The 19,602-nt window shown below is 42.0% G+C and overlaps 1 protein-coding gene across 10 annotated transcripts in view; it reads left to right on the top strand.

The window, feature by feature from the left end:
- Positions 1-19,602, top strand: part of PHACTR4 (phosphatase and actin regulator 4) — an 81,665-nt gene that overhangs the window by 37,331 nt on the left and 24,732 nt on the right. For 2 of the 10 annotated variants that reach the window (XM_083455064.1, XM_083455060.1), the window contains exon 1: positions 5,826-6,191. The exons of the other annotated variants lie outside the window; for them this stretch is intronic. In XM_083455064.1, the coding sequence (XP_083311190.1) occupies positions 6,146-6,191 (46 nt within the window). In that variant the 5' untranslated portion in view covers positions 5,826-6,145. Of the gene's footprint in view, positions 1-5,825; positions 6,192-19,602 lie in introns of those variants that run through there. 10 annotated transcript variants of the gene reach the window in all.

Genomic DNA, 19,602 nt, shown 5'->3' with positions numbered 1-19,602 from the left:
ATTTGAAAAATAAGATTTAGAGCCATCTTGCCCCAAAATGGCAACTATACATTCCGTTGTGGCAAATGCAACCTTGGCTTAAGGAGCCATTTGGAGCCTAGCTTATATATCTTGAGTTTCTAACACTGGCTAGTCACATAAGAGTTTTGAGATACAACAGGGAAATAAGAGCCTTCAGCAATGGTGGGTTCAGACAGTAAAAACTGTTTTTTAAAGTCTCCCTGTTTTTCCTGTGAAATGTTGGAAGGCATATGTTTTTTGTGTTTTTCAAGGCTCTAATTTCCATAAGTGGTGGCAGCTTGGTGGTGTTTGCCTTCGCTTATCGTGCATGGCTTGGTATGTGTGAGTAATGTGGTCTTGTTTATTCTATAGGTATATCTTGATATGCACATTGTGAACTGGGCTATGAGAGCTAGTCACCTTGATATATGGAGGTCCCTGAGTTAGTGCTGCCACTGGACTTTGGCCATTGAATGTGTGCTGTAAAGATGGATATCTCAGTTAGACCCGGAGACCCTTAGAAGTAATTAATGCTTAATACAAACTTCCTTAAACCTTAAGATGCTTGCTTCTAGGAAAGTTGCTTTGTATACAGATTCCCGCCTAGTGAGACCAATGACTATAAATAGCTTGTCTTATTGACGGGTGGTTCAGAATAGTTGCAGATCAGCTATTGTGGCATTTCTTTGGTACTGACTGTATGAATGACTTAACATTTCCTGAAATATGTATACCTCTGCTGAAGGCAATGATCAAGAACACTGTTACTGAGTAAAGGAGGTATTTTTAACCCACTTCCAAGTGGGATTTCAGGCCTAGAGGCAGAGGTGAGGATCCACAAAGGGCTGCTGGAGTTTGGATCTGTAAACTGCCCCTATACCAGGGGTCAGCAACCTTTTTCAGCCATGGGTCGGTCTCATAGCTGTCAACTTACAGATTTGAAAATAAGGGGCCGGCAGCCTTGAAAATAAGGGACCAGCAGCCAAAATAAGGGACCAGCAGCCTCACCTGTTGCAGGCACTCCAGTCTTCCTGTCCTCCTGCAGTCTGGTCAAACTCATGCTGGTAGCTTTGAGAACACTGTCCAACCAACTTTGTAACCAGAGGTTCAACTGAATAGAATCTGAATCACATGCACCACAAAGCCTATGCAGCCTCAACTTAAGATGGCTCCCCGGCCTGGCTTTGCACTGCAAAGTTTGCAGCAGCATGTGCAACAAATTGGCATCCAGCATTCAAAAACCTCCTCAGCTTGCATTAACTAGCCACACACAAGGCATGCAAGCTCCACCTCCCAGTCATTCTTAGACTTCTTATTGGGTGAGCAACACAGCCAAGCAACACAGTTTGGAGCCTCCCTCCTCCCTGGCCGGCAGGGAGGGAGGGAGAGGAGCTGCTTCCTTTGAAATTTAAGGGACATCATTTAAGGGACATCCATCAATAAGGGACAGCAGCGGGACATGGCACTGGAATAAGGTACTGTCCCTTCAAATAAGGGACACATGACAGCTGTGGTTGGTCTACCGTCCCTCAGACCATGTAGTGGGCTGGACTATATTTTGAAAGGGGAAAAAAAGAACGAATTCCTATGCCCCACAAATAACCCAGAGATGCATTTTAAATAAAAGCACACATTCTCTTCATGTAAAAACACCAGGCAGGTCTCACAAATAACCCAGAGATGCATTTTAAATACCGTATTTTTCGCTTCATAAGACACACTTTTTTCCTTCCTTACCTCCTCTGAGGCTCGCTTTAAAGCAGCAAAGCAGACAGGAGCTGCCCGCTTTGCTGCTTTAAATAGTTTAGTACAACATTTGATTCAGAATATTTTTTTTCGTGTTTGGCTCCTCCAAAAACTAGGTTCGTCTTATGATCAGGTGCATCTTATGGAGCAAAAAATATGGTAAAAGGACACATTCTACTCATGTAAAAACATGCTGATTCCCAGACCGTCCGCGGTCCAGATTGAGAAGGCGATTGGGCCACATTTGGCCCCCGGGCCTTAGGTTGCCTACCCCTGCCCTACACCATGGGTGTGTGTGGGTGAGAGAGAGAGAGCGCGCACCAGCCTCAAGAGAGACTCCCCTGACAACTTTTTTGAGGTAATTTCAGTGTCAGATGAAGACTCCCCCACCCCACAAGGCTTATTTAAAAAATCTGATTGCTATCCCACTGATTTTCAATTTGGATTTAGATGTCCCTGTGCTGCAAATGTTTCTGCAGCAATTATTTTTAATATTGTTTCTTATATTTTTATATCTTTGTGAGCCTTCTAGAGAACTATGCTATTGGGCAGAAATATAGATTAAGTGTATTAATCACATATAGGGAAGGAGTTTGTCTCCTAAGAGATGGAAGCACAACTGTGTTCAATATAGCCTCTGGATAGTGTTCAAGGGCAGCCCAGTGACACAATAATGAAGTATTCCCAATATGCTCAAGAAAAGAAGGTTCTTTTTTTTAAATGAAGTAATTTATCTTGATGATGACTTAAAGGTGAAACCCATCCTTTCCCTCCAGCTTTTGACAAGTAGCAACATTTTTCTTAACCTCATAACACCTTTTTTAAAAGGGAGATCTTAGTTCCTCATTTATTAGAAAACCATGCAGAGATCATGGAAAGCCCCTCAGTAAATCTATGCCACAGTACGGATTTTAACGCAGGTCTTCCCGCTGAAACTGGTTTTAATAAAATTTGCTGAAGGGCTTTGAAGATTGACTATCGCTGCAGAGAAAGCTGCTGTTGCTCTATTTACTTGTATTGACCACATTTAACCTTGCTGCTCTTATTGAAATAAATTTGCTTATCTTTGAAGTCTGAAGTTCAGCCTCATTATTTTAAGATACAATTTTTGAAGTGGTAATGGAAATTCTATCCTTCAGTTCTGCAGTTGTGGGAGACCACTCAATATTTCAGTGATTCCTAATGTATGAGACTGTCTTTTCTAATTGTTGGCCCCTGTCTGTCTCAAGAGACAATGGAATGCGACTCTGGGGGTGAAATCAAACCGCTGCGTTAGCAGCACCAAAGTGACCTCCCCAAGGTGCAAGCCCAGGCAGTGTATATGGAGGTCCTGGGCTGTACAGACAACAAGTCCCTCATCTCAGCCATGCTGATGTGGTTCAAAGGAAAGCAGAGCAATATGTTTGCCACCAATTTGGCTGCAGGAGTTGCTGGAAGGAGGCATACAAGCTGCCATCCAACCATCTTAGGGACTCCACTCCAGATTTGTGTAGGGTTTACTTCTTAGCCCTTTCTTCCTCCATAGATAACCCTGCAAGGTAGTGGAGGTTTAGGATCAGAGTTTTCTTTCTCCTAGATGGGCTACTTTCCCAGGTTGACAAGCACCAGCTGCCTCTCTTCCCTCTACAACACATGCAGAAGCTGCCTTGTTGACTGTTGGACCCACTATTGATCTTGAGCAATCTGCCAGAGCATGTTTTCTCATGCTAATTTCACATACTAACTCACTGAGGGTTTGAGACCCATTGGCTACCTTCACCTGGTTTAGCCTGCTAGTCGAAGCTGTTTCCGAGGTGTGGCCGCTGTCACATGCTGATAGGAGCCACAGGTGAGAGCTAACTGCAGGGTGGGGACCAAAGGTGGGCAAACTACCCCAGAAGGAGCATGGTGTGTCCCCCACTATAGAGGTACTATCCCTCCCCTAACACCCCATACATTCCCTAATGAGGCTTTGACATATGACAGGGTCAGCTTCTCTTTGGCCTATTGAAACACTGGGCCAGGAGAAGTGTAATATCTGACTTCAATCAAGGTTGCTTCAGATATCAGCAAAATGCAGAGTCTTCATTTCCATTGTGAATGCTCAAAAGGCATTAACATGACTGAAAAGGTGTGGTAAATGTGTCCCAAAGAGCAGCAATTAGCACAGGCTCCTAGGGCATGTTTACTAAGTGTTTTGAGACACATGAATGCCCTTCAGACATTAACCAAAATATAGTCAAGTTAGCTACTGTAGAAATGGGGGGTTCATCATTGCTTTTGTGTGCAAACCAGCCTTTTGCCAGGGCAACACAGGAAATTGTGAACCATTTTACAGGACCTATGGCAAGCCAAATATTTCTAGATACAAATTGTCTCACCCCCGATCCTAGGCACATTCACTTGGAAGTTCATCCCACTTTTTTGGTGCAGTATACTTTCAACTGAGTCTAGGATGATTCAGTATTAAACGTTGCGTATAGAAGAAGCTCACTATCACAAAAACTGAAAACAAATATTTTTCCCCTTAAAAAAATTAAATGACTAATGGAATTGGTCATTTTGGAATTCATCTCTTGGATTTAACCTGTATCTTAACAGTGAACACCTAGTGCTTTAAATAGACCTCAGTGTTCTCTGAGAATGGGCCACCAGACAACTGTCCACTGATCTATCATCAATCTATTTCATCTATCATCCCTTTTGGCTGAGGAAATCCATTCTCCCAAACTCTTCTTTCTTTGAAGACTCAACATTGCCACCTCACCTTTGCACTTAGTGTCTGGGTGATTTCTTGTACAGTGGTACCTCGGGTTACATACGCTTCAGGTTGCAGACTCCGCTAACCCAGAAATAGTACCTCGGGTTAAGAACTTTGCTTCAGGATGAGAGCAGAAATCGTGCTCCGGCGGCACGGCAGCAGCGGGAGGCCCCATTAGCTAAAGTGGTGCTTCAGGTTAAGAACAGTTTCAGGTTAAGAACAGACCTCCAGAATGAATTAAGTACTTAACCCGAGGTACCACTGTATGTTTCAAAACAAACAACTTGAGCTTTAAATTAAGTGTCTTGATGAAGCTGAGTTTTTTAATTGACCATAATACAGATTCCAAGTCTTGTGAAGTGCAATGCAGCTGAATCTGTCTTGGAATCTGGAATAGTTGGGGTTTTATCCATCTGTCAGGTTGGAAATCTCAACTGGAAGGAAAAGCAAGCTCAACAACTGCAGTAAGCGTTGAAGCCAGAAGAGTGGGATTCCCCCTGCTCCCCCACCCCAATATTTTTTCCCCACACTAACTTTCTTTCTTATTCCTAACTTGCCACAATCCATGAAAACAAATGCCATCTCCTTAGGAAGGACCACTTTAATTGAAAGTTTGTACACTGGCAGATGCATGCACAGGGCTTATATCAGTGTTTCATAATGGTGGGAATTAAATTAGTGGCAGATCATGGACACATACAGTGCTTTAAGTCAGATACTAGAGGGAATTCTGTTTCTCACATACTACGTGTCTTACACAAGACATGTGTTATGTTAAATAAGACAACACATACTGAATAAGAACGAAACTATCCCTTTGGTTAGCCCAATTAATTGTTTGCGCATTTTGCAAGCTTTATGAGTCCCATAGGAGGCACACACAATTGATATACTGTATTAGCAAAGTCACTGTCACCCTCAGCTCACATTTCCTTTTCATGCGGAGCACAGTGCCCACGTCCATGCTGGTACAGAAGAAATTAAGCACACCTACACCCAATAAAACCCCAGCTTTCTTGTTTAATTAAGCCTTTATTTATTGTTCTGCAGAGTCAAACCAACACAGGGCACCTTATAAGAGCCTTATTTTGGACCTGTGTCTTCTAATCTGCCCTCAACGGGGCTGGGGAAGCTCAGGTTTCTTCTCCGAATAGCAAAACAGTGGCAATTAGGTAGTGGGGCTGTTTTTGTAAAAGCTGTTCTGCCTTTGAAGTCTCTTTCGAGCTCTCTTGATCCTTCCTCCACTCCCTTACAGCATTTAAACTCCTGCTTTTTAAAGAGCAAGGGGTGTTGATTTATTTGGCTTCTGGGGTTGGAAGACTCCGCCCCCCTTCCTGAGATCCAGCCCTAAACAGAGTTCGCACTGTGGAATGACAGGCATTCCTCCTTGAAAGGAGCTGGCATGGGAGCTTATTTATGAGAATCGTGAAGTGTCCGGCCCAGGGGTACAGGAAATACAGGAGGGGTTTGTGCTTCGACCTACACCCCGGCCGTTTCCTGAGTTCTGGCTGTTGTTGTTCTGCTCCCCGGACTCCAGACAATTCCGTCGCTCTCACCCTGTGGAGTTGGCTTGTCATCTTCCGAAGGCTAATGTCTGCTTCCAGAATAGACTCTCTTTTCTTTCTCTTCCTTCCCTGAGCTACCTCAAAGACTCTCATAATGGGGCAGACACGCTACTCAAGACCGGTAAATCCAGCTCCCTCAGGTGAGTAATGGAGGGTCTAGCTGCGGCTGTAGGCAGGGCGAGAGTTGCAGGTGAAGCATGTTCAAAAAAGAATGTGAGGATTGTGTAACCTGCACTCAGCTCAGAGGGGCTTCCAGTTCTCAACAAGTGACAAAAAGGGATTGTTTTCTTAATGCAGAAAAATAATATTATTTATTAAAGGCCTTTGGGTTGGAATACACTTTGCTGTTTAACTTGCTGCTCTGTGGGCGGCGGCGGGGGGGTTGTAGTTTCTGTGCCACATTGTTAAGAACCAGTCCTTTTGATCTCGCTTTTTCCTGCCAAAATGGTCAGATGATGGGAAAAGCTGGCTTTAAAGAGTTCAGCAGCAAGCATAGCAACATGTTGTGCGTTGGGCTGGAATTAAGCGTTTCATACTAAGGTTCAGGTGTTGAGTTATCTTTTTACCTCTCTGATATGACTGATCTTTAGTTGGATATTTTAATCTGTGTTGGCTCTAAATTGCATCTGTGATCTGATATTCTGGAAGTACAAGAGTTTATTTGGGGGAGGGCTGCGGTGAAGTAAAACACATTACCATTAAGAGAAGCCCCCCTCCCCCTGCTGGTAAGACCATTTAAAGTCCAGAGTCTAAGATTACCTAAGAGGCTGAGGAGGAGAATGCATTTGAATGAAAAACTTCCAGCCAGTAATGTCCAGTGGAAGCAGAGTGAGTTTTTGATTTGGGGATTTTTTTTGTTTCAAGATCTCCCATGTGGCTTATCACTATTCTTCCAGTGGGGTGGCATCAGTTGTCGTCTTTTCCCACTCCTACTTAGAGCTGGCAACTTCAGATCCCATTTGTAACGCTCCCCAGATGGCGTGGTGGGCCTCACCCTGTTGCCTGGCATTCCCTGCTATAAGGGCTGGATAAGGGAGCTTGGCAGTTGAGGCTTTCTGTATATCTACCACAAACATTTACATAGTAACCCAAGCCAAATTACTAGTTTTTCCTTAAACTGACCCTGCAAATATTTTACAGATGGTTTTAGTTGAGGTGACGACTGATTCAGATGGTTTGTGGACTTTAAATATATTTTCTAGATTGACTTGTATGAGTTACATGGCTTCTGTTGTAGGCTAGCTTGCTGTGTGATTCATCTGATTTTTAAGACGCTTTTTTGTGGGGGCAGGCGGAAGGACGTACTGCATCAGGAGGAGCCACCATGGGGGGGGGGTGTTCCTGATGTTATTAGACTCCGGCCAGTTGTTAGGGGTGATGAGAGTTATAGCAACATCTGGGAAGTACCATATTGGCTATCTGTGCCATAGCCCCTAGCATGCTATATTTAGCATTAACCTATTTATTTGTAAGCACCTTATTTGTATTTTCATTGCCTGTTTGGGGGGGTACATTGGTAGTTAAAGAGGAGTATTTTGGCTTTTAAAAGGCTAGTAGGTGTATTTTGCCTTTTGTGGACTGAAACCCACTTCCTCAGAGGCAGCTGATAAAGTGGACTCTAGTTCCTGAAAGCTTAAGGTGCAATAAAACTGTTAGTGCCACAATATTTGTGTGTGTGCCATGCTTTTGCTATAGCTAAGGGTACCTCCAGACTGCTACCAATGTATTGTGGGAGGTATTCAAGCATATACCAGAACTTTAGGTTTGCATAGTTAGTGGATTAAAGGACTTAACTGTGTGGCTAGCTCCATTGGTTAGAGTGTGGTGCTGATAATGCCAAGCTTTCAGGTTTGATTCTCATATGGGATAGCTGCATATTCCTGCATTGCAGGGGGTTGGACTAGCTGATCCTCAGGGTCCCCTTCCAGCTCTACCATTCTATGACTGCTTTGCTCCAGCACACCACTTTAAAAAAAGAATTGGGCTTTTAGCAATGTAGAAGGTGGCAGGGAAATGTGTTTGGTAAACAAATAATGGGAAAACACCCCTGCAGGCAAATTGGGATGAATATTCATTGTCATATAACCACCCCACAAACAAATCAGAATGAATACTCCGTAAAGGCCAAATGTAATCTAACCCCCCACATAATGTTTGTAAATAAAAATAAATCAGAACAAATGCTTGATAAATATGTCACCTGGAGGAATTCTAACATGTCTACTGTGGCACACAAATAGTTATATCTGCTTGTGCTTTCACAAGTAATTAGAAAACATTTTTGTTCCTAATGCAGCCTGTGTATGTGGCCTTTGTGGATAGTATTGACTGACTCTATAATGATGGAAACAACCATTTTTAAATCAGTAATACCTTGGAAAATCAGTAATACCTTGGAAAAGTGCTATTTAATTTGCAAAGATCTGCCAGATACATACACTTTTATTATTTTCATTTTTAGCCATGGAAGCAACATAATAGGCCCTTTCCCTTTGATGGGAGGGGGGATGAACTTCCCCACCCTCAGATCATGATAGTTGTATAAACATTTGAGCAAACATAATGTGAGGCAGTCCAGTTTTCAGGTAAGAGATTCATCCTTGACTTGTTCTTAGGTTCCCCGTGAAAAGAAGTGCCACCCAAACTGATTCTCATGTTTGAGCTTGAACTTCAGAGTATGATTAAGCAGCTGTGGAAACAAGTGATTTCCTTTTCCTACTAGGCCGCAACGCTCACAAAGCATTATGAAATAAGAATGTTAACTGCCTGTGATGTATTTGTCTGCCAGAATTTTGGTATAACTTCTGTATAGCCATTTAAAGGACATATAATTACATCTTATCTGACTTAAAGTTGATCGTTTGTGAAATGGTGTGAGCAGTGTTGGAAAAGTTGGGTATTGCCCAGGGGTGGAGAAGCTGTTGCCCTGCAGAAGTTGCTGGACTTCCAACTCCATCTGGGATGGCAACTGTCAGGGACAGTAATGGGCGGTGGAAATTTTTCCACTGCTTTGTTTTTCCGTGGGGATTTTTTTCTTTCATAAGTTCTTTAGTAACAATGAATGAATGCCAATTGCAAATTCATTATTAGGCAATCTTGGCAGTTTCAAACTGTTTTAACTTGTTTGCTAAGTACAAGTAAAATAAACATGCTAAATTAGACCACTCTTTAGGGCATTAGACATATTCTCAAACCTATGGAAATTATCCAGTAATTTGCATAGGTTTCCAATTCGAATTTTTCCAGAAGACCCACCTCACTAGTCAGGGATGACAGAAACCATAGCCCAACAATGTCCGCAGGTTCCCAACCTCTGGTATAGGCAAATAATTATGACAAATTCTTTAAAATATTATTTTGCTGTCAAGAAACAAGGAAGTATTCAGATGGTACATGTAGATGGCAAGACATGTCTAAAATGGGAGCAGTGTTCCCTGTGAATCATTCAGATGCCTGAATGAAGTAGGTGTCTCAAAACTGACTGCTACTCTTAATCATATGGGAGTTGCAGTTTCTGAATGAGAAATATGACTTTTGGCAAGAAGGTATGTCGAGGGCATGTGAAAAGGCTTCCTTAATGAAAGAGCAAAAATGGAAAAATACCACTGCCTTTATATTACTACATCAGTACAGTACAAAAGGCTTGCATGGGGAAGGCCATAGCTCAGTGGTGGAGCATCTGCTTTGCATGCAGAAGGTCCCAAATTCAGTCCCTAGCATCTCTAGGTAGGGCTGGGAATACCCCCTGCCTGAAACTCTGGAGAGCTACTGCCTGTCAGTGCGGAGAATGCTGACCTAGATGGACCAGTGTTCTCCCCCCCCCCTTTTTTTTTTTTAGATGGACCAGTGTTCTGACTCAGTATAAGGCAGCTTCCAATGTTCCTAGATTTTATTGCACTGTTGGTTGGTATGAGTAAGACCTCTTTTGCTGCATTTTAGGGTGCAAAGTGTGTGCTATTTTGTACTGACCTCAGAAGAATTGTTGCTGGCTTCAGGTGAGAGCAAATACAAAGGTGAAGTGTCGTTGAGTTGTATTTGTTCCTATTCCAAGGCCTACTGGCTTACTGTGCTGCATAACAGGTTTTCACTGATGTGTCTGTCATCATGGGGTTTTCTTGGCTTGGTGACATTAGCCGCATGATGACTGTGTTGGTGTTATGTCCAAAGCTGGCACCTGCTGCTGGTGCAATGCAATATGCTAATTTTACACCTAATTTTGTGGTCTTGGTATTGGGCCTGAAAGAAATACACTTGCTATGGAGCAAGTGTGCTTCATATTTTTACCAAAGTATATAGCTCTGCGCTTGTAATCTTTTTCTTTTTTCATCACTTGGGGACATACGACTTGTCATATAAAGTAGAGCCCTGTGGCTTAATAAATACTATATGAATTATTGTGGCATACGTTTACAAGGGCTAGAGCTTATTTCATCAGATGCAAGAAGTGCTACCTTCACCTGAATTATGAGTGCATACACACATCTGTTTGCATATCTATATTTGTATGTTTAATTTATTTGCTGATGTTAATGTATTGGATGAAGTGAACACGTAGCCACAAAAGCTTGTGCCTCATAAAAACTGGTAGTTTCTAAGGTGGCATGGGACTCCTTCCTGTGTTTGTTGTAACTAACCTTGCTACCCTTCTGGAATGTATAACACAAGAAAGCTTAAAAAGAAGAAGAGGTAAAATAGTGATAGAACCAGACAGCCCATGCTCACAAAGTCTTTGAATGGTGAAGGGATACGAGCATCTCAACTGCATCAGTCCCTGTCATCCAGCCATTCATAACATCCTTAAAAATAAGAGTGAGCCAGTTTCTTTGACCACATGTGGTGCTTTGATTCATTAGGGTTACTGCATTTAACTGTTGTTGTTCCATTCCCCTCTACTTGCGGTTGAATGCTATCGCTACACACCTGTGCCAACCCATTGTGTGTTTCCATTGAATTGCCCCTTTAGAACCACTATTCAGTGGAATATCAATGTTCCCATTGCCTTTTTGCCTAGTACTATAGTTGTGTGAAAGCCGTCGGTGTTCACATAAGTTTCAGCTTCTTGTTTAATAAGATATATGAAGGTCTTTAAGACACATTATTTTATTATGTTTATTATATCTTCCATCACTGAGGTCAAGGAGTTCTCAGGCAGCTTGCCATCTGAGCACTGATCAGACTCAGACTTGTTTCGATTCAGCAAGATGGGTGTACCATGTGTTATCTGACTGTGCAGCTTAGAAACAATTAAAATAAATCTCTCTCTCGTATTAAGACCGAATATACCATGGTAGTGCCTTATATTATATAGAACTCTAAAAATAATTCATCTTGATCAACTGATATGGCTTCTACAAATGGTGATACACCGTCCTTCGATAAAAAATATTTTGGTGTGTGGGTATTTGCAGTACTCTAAATTTATCTTCCTGTCAGCTATCAAACGTGTTGCTGCTGCTCCCTTTAATAGCAAGTTCAGGTAGTGGGTGGTGTCAGGAGTGGAGCCAAAAACAAGACCACTGAGGGAACATTAAGTGAGGTCTGTGGAAGTACCCAAAAAACCCCACAACTTCTTTTAAAAATCAAAGCCAAGTGGGCAACCCTTCCACCAAAACATCTTCTTGGGCACCAAGCATACTCAGCAGCCATGGAATGCTAAGGGTCAGTTGGAAAAGAGAGCAGGAAACTATGCTTATGGTGCTGTCTGGGTGACACTAAGGCTACTTGGCACCTTGCACTGGAGTACACCTATGTGGAACATGACAGTGGTGCCTCGCAAGACGAAAAGAATCCGTTCCGCGAGTCTCTTCGTCTAGCGGTTTTTTCGTCTTGCGAAGCAAGCAACCCTATTAGTGGATTAGCGCTATTAGCGGTTTAGCGGCTATTAGCGGCTATTAAAGGCTTAAGGGATTAGCGGATTAGCTGCTAAAAGGCTATTAGCAGTTTAGTGCCTTAGAAAAAGGGGGTGGGGAGTGAAAAAAAATCGCAAGAATCGCAAGACATTTTCGTCTTGCGAAGCAAGCCCATAGAGAAATTTGTCCTGCGAAGCACCTCCAAAACGGAAAACCCTTTCGTCTAGCGGGTTTTCCGTCTTGCGGGGCACCACTGTACTGCAACATTTTGTTGCAGGTCCTGCTAGGTTCTTCTTTACACATATAATGCTGAAACAGTGTTGTGTCAAATGTCTTTCGCTGTAGGTAAAACTTCGTCTCCCAAATCCAGCAATTGCTATCCAGTGAGCCATGCTTACGAAAATCACTCCTTGGTTTAGATTGCCTTCGGGTCTGAGGCCGAGGTCCCAGTGACCCTCTTCACAGTGTTCATAATTCATATTTATTGGTATATGCAAGAGCATTAATCTTCAACAGAAATGCCATGTCACCCAAGTGTCAGCCTCTCAGTAATTGTGATTGTTGGCGCATTTGTCTTGTGTGTCTCTCACTGATGACATACGTGAATAAATCCTTATAGAATTATGATGCTTCATTGTACCTCTGCTGAAGTGCTCCACTCTCAGTCACAGATCTTCTGATGGGGCACTTCCCCAGTGGTTCCCCATTGTCCTGAGATTTGTTTCGCCTTTACTAGGGCCTTTAGTATGGCAGTCTCGGCCCTGTGGAACTCCTTGCCAGTGGAGGTTTGGCAGGAATCGTTCCTACCTTCTTTTACACATCTCCTGAAAACTGTTTTATTTAGGCAGGTCGTTGCAATATGCTTCCTCCTTTCTTTAAACCAACCAATACTTACTGATGTTTTATTGGTGTTTTTACTGATGTTTTTACTGGTTCTTTTATTTGTTTGATTATAATCTTGAATGTTGTATACCACCATGTTATACTTTTATGAAAGTGGATTATAAATACAACAAATAAACAAATCTGTGTTCAGAATATGTACCAACATAGTAAAATGTTTGATTTGCTGTATGAAATAGTTTGGGATTAAAAGATGGTCATGAATTTATAAACGTACACTTACTTAGTTTGTCTGCTCTGGTAACCTTGTTGCCAAATGTACTTAAAAGTTCACACCTACTGGGAATCACAGGCACAGTAGAACTGTTAAAAAAAAAAAGTATGATATGATGCAGATTGTGATATTCTACTCACCTTTCTCAGAATCTGTGCAGTGCAAAAGCTTGAATATTCCAATGGAAGGAGACATTGGTCTGATATAAGAACTGATCTTACTTGCTCTGTATCTTTATTCCTTGGGACCAAATTTATAGCAAGATTATGAATAATAATAATAATAATAATAATAATAAATTTTATTTAAACCCCGCCCTCCCCGGCCAGAGCCGGGCTCAGGGCGGCTAACACCAGTAAAATTACAATAAAAACATAATAGTAAAAGAAAAAAACAATTTAAAATACAGGTTAAAATGCATAAGTGGAAGGAAACAAAAGGGTCAGACTGAGTCCAAACCAAAGGCCAGACGGAACAGCTCTGTCTTGCAGGCCCTGCGGAAAGATGTCAAGTCTCGCAGGGCCCTAGTCTCTTGTGACAGAGCATTCCACCAAGTTGGGGCCAGTACTGAAAAGGCCCTGGCCCTAGTTTAGATGAATCTAACCACCTTGCAACCTGGGACCTCCAAAATGTTGTCATTTGTGGACCTTAAGGTCCTCCGTGGGGCATACCAGGAGAGGCAGTCCCGTAGGTAAGTGGGTCCTAGGTCGCAGTTATTTATTCTGCTTGACTTTTAAACATCTGTTTTATTTGGGTTTCCCTTGCACAAAGAATTTTTGTGGCAAAAAAGTCAAATAGCTGAATTGGCATCAGAATTACCATAATTGCTAGGGCAATTGAACTGGATATTTTCATATACTTTGGACTCTAATATACTTTGGACTCTATATACTTATAACTCTAAAGGTATAAATCCCCATCCAACATTGAATCTCACTGTATCTTGGGCTAGTCACATCCTCTTAGCCTGACCTACCTCACAAGGTGCGGTTGTGAAGATCAAATGGAGGAGAGCAATGTACTTGAGCTCCTTGAAGGAAAGGCATTATATAAATATAAGAATTTCTTAAAAGGTGGAAATTTCCCTCAGGTGATTGATCTGGTATTGTAGTTCTCATCTGTTGTAGTACATGTGTTATACTTGTAATGTTGTGGATATGTGTATTCCAAGAGTTTTAAATGTTTTATACTGTTTTCCTGGAATATGTTTTGATTTGTGAACCACTTTGATTAGTGTTTGCATTTGTGGTTTTTATTTTACTCAACACGAGAATAAATTCATACATTGAGAGGCTGCCTTCTACTGAGTGAGGCAGCTGGCCTACCTAGTTTGGTGATGTCTACACAGCAACTCTCTTGAATCTCAGACAAAGGACTTTCCCACCACTTGCTACCTGAGATCCTTTAGAGATGGAAGTGCAAAGAGCTGAATCTGGGCCCATCTGCAGGGAAAGCTGAGCTGCAGCCCTTCCCATTTCTCAGTTCCACCTGTTGTGTCTTCTGGAAGGCACTGACGTGTCTATTTTCCCAACTTCATGACTCAGACGTGAAGTTGGTGTGTGCTCTCTGAAGCTCTTTCTTACGCAACAAAGATTGATCGGCACCGAGAGGGGCTTTTCTGCAAGCCCTTCTATTTTTTATTTCATTTTTTTAAGAACAAATCTGGACATGAAATGCCAGTGTGCAGTTGTTTCCTTGGGTTGCCACGTGCCCCATCTCTGCTTTTGCCGAGATCCAGATTTGTTCCAGGGGGGATCCAAGGGAACACACGCCTCATCACCTCAGTGCATAAGCCATCTCTGAGTAATGCAGTTACCTGAAATGCCTCAGTCCTAAAGCATACTGGGAGCAGCTGATTCACCCACAAATTAATCATACAGAACAAACAGAAGACACTGTTGCTTCATAAGGTGGATCTTTTAGTGGCTCTTCTGTTTGTGTCAGTGGTATCCCACTCATCCCATCAGCTCTTCTGAAAGCACCTCATGCCCCTGAACTGTTTCCTTTTCTTCCTCTTCCCTCCTTGTCCCCCTTTCCTCTTGTGCCATGCTTTTAGATTATATGCCTGTGGGCAGGGACTGTCTTGCTACGAATGGTTGTACGTAAACCACTCTGGGAGCATTTGTGACTGTAGACATGCTCTAAATAAATGAATAAGTGGAAGTGAATGTTAATAAACTCTTAAAGGCCAAAAGAGACGTGGTGTGGGTGGGAGGTCCATTAACTGTTTTGACTTCTTCTTTTTCACTTAAGCAGCTGTGTGCTGCAATGGTGGTGATGGATTAGAACAGGCAGTAATCTTTTACCTACATTCTCCCCCTCCCCCAATCCTGCTGTTATTAATCCTACTGATGGAAAAGACAGTTACCTGTATCATATCTGTGTTATTTTTCTCCAGCTGGGGAATAACTTGGAGGGGGTGGGAAATCAAAACCCCAGATCTCCCAAGTCACATCTGTTTTCACTCTGAGCTATAAGAATAGCATCTAGAAGTTTTTATTAGACTTCATTGGGCATTTTAGCATAATTCTGTGTCAGTCTTGTTTAGGATGATGAAAAACTGTTCTTAATTATAAACTAGCCAGAATAAAGGGCAAACTATTGTATGCCTTAGGTTAAGTGGTGGTTTGGCCATGCATTTATCTTTTTATTTTAAATTGTATCCATGCTGTTGTTGTTTTTCGCTTCTTACATGTTATTTGTCAATGTCTCTGAATGTTACAAGCCCAAGAGTAAAAAGCAGAATTGTTAAACTGATTGTGCATCCTAGGCAATGCAGGCATTGTGTTGAATTTCAGCTGTGATAAACACAAGAGCAGGCTTAATTGTGACACGTAAACTGCCTAATTGATCATTTTGTTTAGTGCTCTATCTTGACATCCAGAGGGTTTTGCAGAAGGGGAAAAAAGAAACACTCCTAACTTTTTATATGAAAGTGAAAAAGTGACAGGCGGGTCAACTTTGCATGCCACCCATTAATTAGAGGATCAGAAAACTTATTTTAAGGAGGGAACATAGCTAGTTTTGCTGCAGAATGTCCTATCAAATCCTGGGTTTCAAAAAGTACTTGAAGTGCACCCCAAATATATTTTGAGGTCAACTTAGCTGGTCTTCTGTCACAACATAGGTGTTTGCTGTTTTGCATGGCACCATTACTGGCCATGAATAGGCTTGGAAATGTTTGCTCACCATTTCTTGCCAGACAAAAGTTCAGAATGCTCCAATGAGCATTGTGAATACACTTCTTGGCAATTGAATGTTTCTGACTGCTGGCAGGCATCTCCCTGATTCAGAATGATTTTTTCTTTCCTTCCTTTCTTCTGGTAGTACCCTTCCTTCTTCCCTTGTGTGTGGAAAGAAGCAGGCTTTGCACAGAGGACTTAGTTGATCCATGTTTGGATCCAGGTTGTCAGCATCTGCGTTACAGATGAATGTTATAGGTCATAGCAGAAGGAGGGGAGACAGTGCATCTTGGAAGTGCTTCTGTTTCCCTGATCACCTCCTTGCTATTCCTGCACATTTTAATGAAGTTAATGGCATTCATTTAGTTAGACAAAGGAATGTGATGAATTGTTGTTCTCTGAGTAAAATGTGATGTGGAAATCATGCTTTCCTTGCTCAGTCTTCTTTTTCTGGAATGTCTTAATGTCCTTTATCTAGTATCCTGTTGGTTTGAACTTCCCTAGTACTGTATTTGCCACAAAGATGATAGACATCCTATACAGTGTGTGTGTGTGTGTGTGTGTGTGTGAGAGAGAGAGAGAGAGAGAGAGAGAGAGAGAGAGAGGGAGGAGCAAATGTATTTATTTCTAAAGTGGTTTTTCGTATGGTTTTTATGGTTTTCAGTGTTCGGAGTGCCTTGCCATGCTTCTGTTCTTGTAAAAATGCTTTGTGAGTAACACTGAGAGAGGAGGATTTAGTCAAGGAAATTAAGTGAGGTTTAAATGGGGATTGGAAGCTTGATTTTATAATGTTCAAACCCTATACACTGCAGTCTACATTCACTGCATCACAAACCACTGTATAGTCACTTGGACAAGCTGGAAGGATTTGTGTAACAGCACTTTATGGTGTCCAACACCTGTTGATTGTCTGAATATTTTATAGTATGCAAAGTGTGACAATATGATGAAATAGTGCTGCTATTATCTTTCTAGGGTTTTGCACCCATAGGGTATAATGATTGCTCTGAGCTCCTAAACTAGGGGACTCGTGACATTTGGACTCTGTAGTATCCTGATTTATTTATTGGGAATGGATACCTTTTTCACTTTTAAGTAAAATGAAACTTCACAACATTAAAGCTAAATCACCCAAAAAATGTAGTGGCTGAAATAGTACAATAGGAAAGAGTGCCCCTCCTCCTGTTTTCGGTGGATAATATTTCAAAGGCTAGACTTGCTCTTTGATTATGTCTGCTGATTATTGTTTGGTTGGCCCCTTCCTCTCCCCCCCCCCTTTAATTGTTTCTTTTTTGGTTTTCATTCTGTGTTAGGAGTGGCAAACGCGTTCTTGGGGTGGGGGACTCATCTGGACAAGAAGCCAGTATTTATACCCCACACCAAAGACCTCACCAAAATTTGTGGCTGCAAAAATAACATACAATATAGAGCAGGGATTTTGAACCTGGTCCCTACCACCCACTAGTGGGCGTTTCAGGATTCTAGGTGGGTGGTAGGGGGGTTCTAAGGCATCCTTCCATCGAGCACTGGTGAGCCGTAAGGAAATTTTACCACCAAGAAAGATGCATTAGTGGGCGGTAGGTATAAAAAGGTTGACTACCCCTGCTATAGAGTATACATGATGCTCGGGTGGGTGGAGAGGTTTAAACCAGTTAGCCAGCCCAGTGTCTTGATGGGTATGTAAAGTGCCCCTCTTCATTCAATTGATTGATCATCTGATGAGTGGAGAAGAGGCGAGAACAACCCCCACCTCAGCTGGTTTGCATGGGTAGGGCTGTATACCTGTGTGTGAGAGATCAAGAGTGTGGGGTAAACACACCCACCACTGGCAAGAAGCCCCCTACAGGTTTGGCCCTTATGGCCACAAAAGGTTAGCTGCCTCTGTTAACCTTTTAACTGATTATATTTTAACCATTGGTAGCTGTTTTGGGTGTGGGAGGCAGTCGAAGACAGGAGTGCCTGGCATGCTCTGGTCCATGGGGTCACAAAGAGCCGGACACGACTAAACAACAACAACAAAGCTGTTTTGGAAGTTTTTCCAACTGGAAAAAAGTAGGATCAAAGTGTGCTTGAAATGTAATAAAAAAAACAAAAGGGACACAGAGGCAGGAGCAGCTATTGGTGAACCTGAGGTCTATGAAACGGGCACCTGCTTGCCAGTGGAGGCATTTATGCAGCTAGCCTTACCATCAGTTGATCCGTTTTTTCAGGAGCTTCCCCCTTCCCATCCATCCGCCTCATTCTACAGTTGGGCAATCAATCCAAGGTTGCAGAAAACATAAATATTCTGCATGAGTGGCTAATCTATCTGGGCTCAGGATTCATATCCAAGTCCTGTTTGTATTGCTGTACTCATTTGGGTGCTTCAAATTGCAGAACTCTTTCCCCACAAGTCAACTCTCCCCTCCTGAGCTCTTTTCCTTTTTGAAAATGTTTGGAAAATGCCAGAACGGTAGGTGGAGTAGGAGGCGATTATTGTGTTGCTTTCCTGAGATTGTTACTCTTGGCCCAGGATATCAGCACCTTCTTTCTTTTTTTAATAGGAAGGAAAAAACCAAATAGTGTAACTTTACTGATAAAGTAGATAATTTTGGCTGGTTTGATGCAAAGATCGTCCTGCAAAGCAGTACAACGGAAAGTATTTTTGTTTGTGAATCATAGGTCACATAATGGATTTCTGAACACATTTCTACCTTCTCTTGCACACACATATTGGACTTTGCATATCTACGGTTTTCCTTGCTGCTCTTGTTTGACAATGCCTGGCTATGTGAAGGTTTCAGAGTCATCTTGTCTGGCTTTGTATCTCTGTTTCTCCCTTCCACTTACATTATGGCTGTGAACACACCATACATTTGAAGCATGTTCAAAGTACATCCTCACCAGAAGAATCTTGGAGACTGTAGCTTGCCCCTCACAGAACTATAGTTCCCAGTACCCTTAACAAACTACAGTTCCCAGGGTTCTTTAAATGTGGGCTTTAAATGTGATTTGAAATGTATGGCATCTATGTAGCCTGTATTTCTGCTAGTCAGTCAGTTGGAGGATTGATTTTGAGGATGGAAAGATGGAATCTGCAAATGTTTTATTTATTTAGAACATTTCTTTTAAGGCAAGGCAGCTTACGTAAAATACAGTGCCATAACTGGGAACACTTCCTAGTGAAATCAAATAGGCACCTACAATTATAATGTTTCCTTACCTGCTGAAAAAGTTTTTGCTTTTCCCCAAGCGTTGCTCGTTTTGTTCTGTATGTAATGATTTTACACCATTATGTTTTTATGATTTTACAGTACATCGCCATGATTCTTTCCTTTCCTTGGCAGTTTATAAATGTCCTTATAAAATAAATAAATGCAATAAAATAAATATTTTGTTTTAAAAGACGTTTGAAGACAAGAGC

The sequence above is a fragment of the Podarcis tiliguerta genome (genome assembly GCF_965153285.1).
Source record: "Podarcis tiliguerta genome assembly, chromosome: 8".
NCBI lineage: Eukaryota > Metazoa > Chordata > Lepidosauria > Squamata > Lacertidae > Podarcis > Podarcis tiliguerta.
Note: the sequence above shows the minus strand (reverse complement) of the source record. Positions and strands in the feature narration are given on the sequence as shown.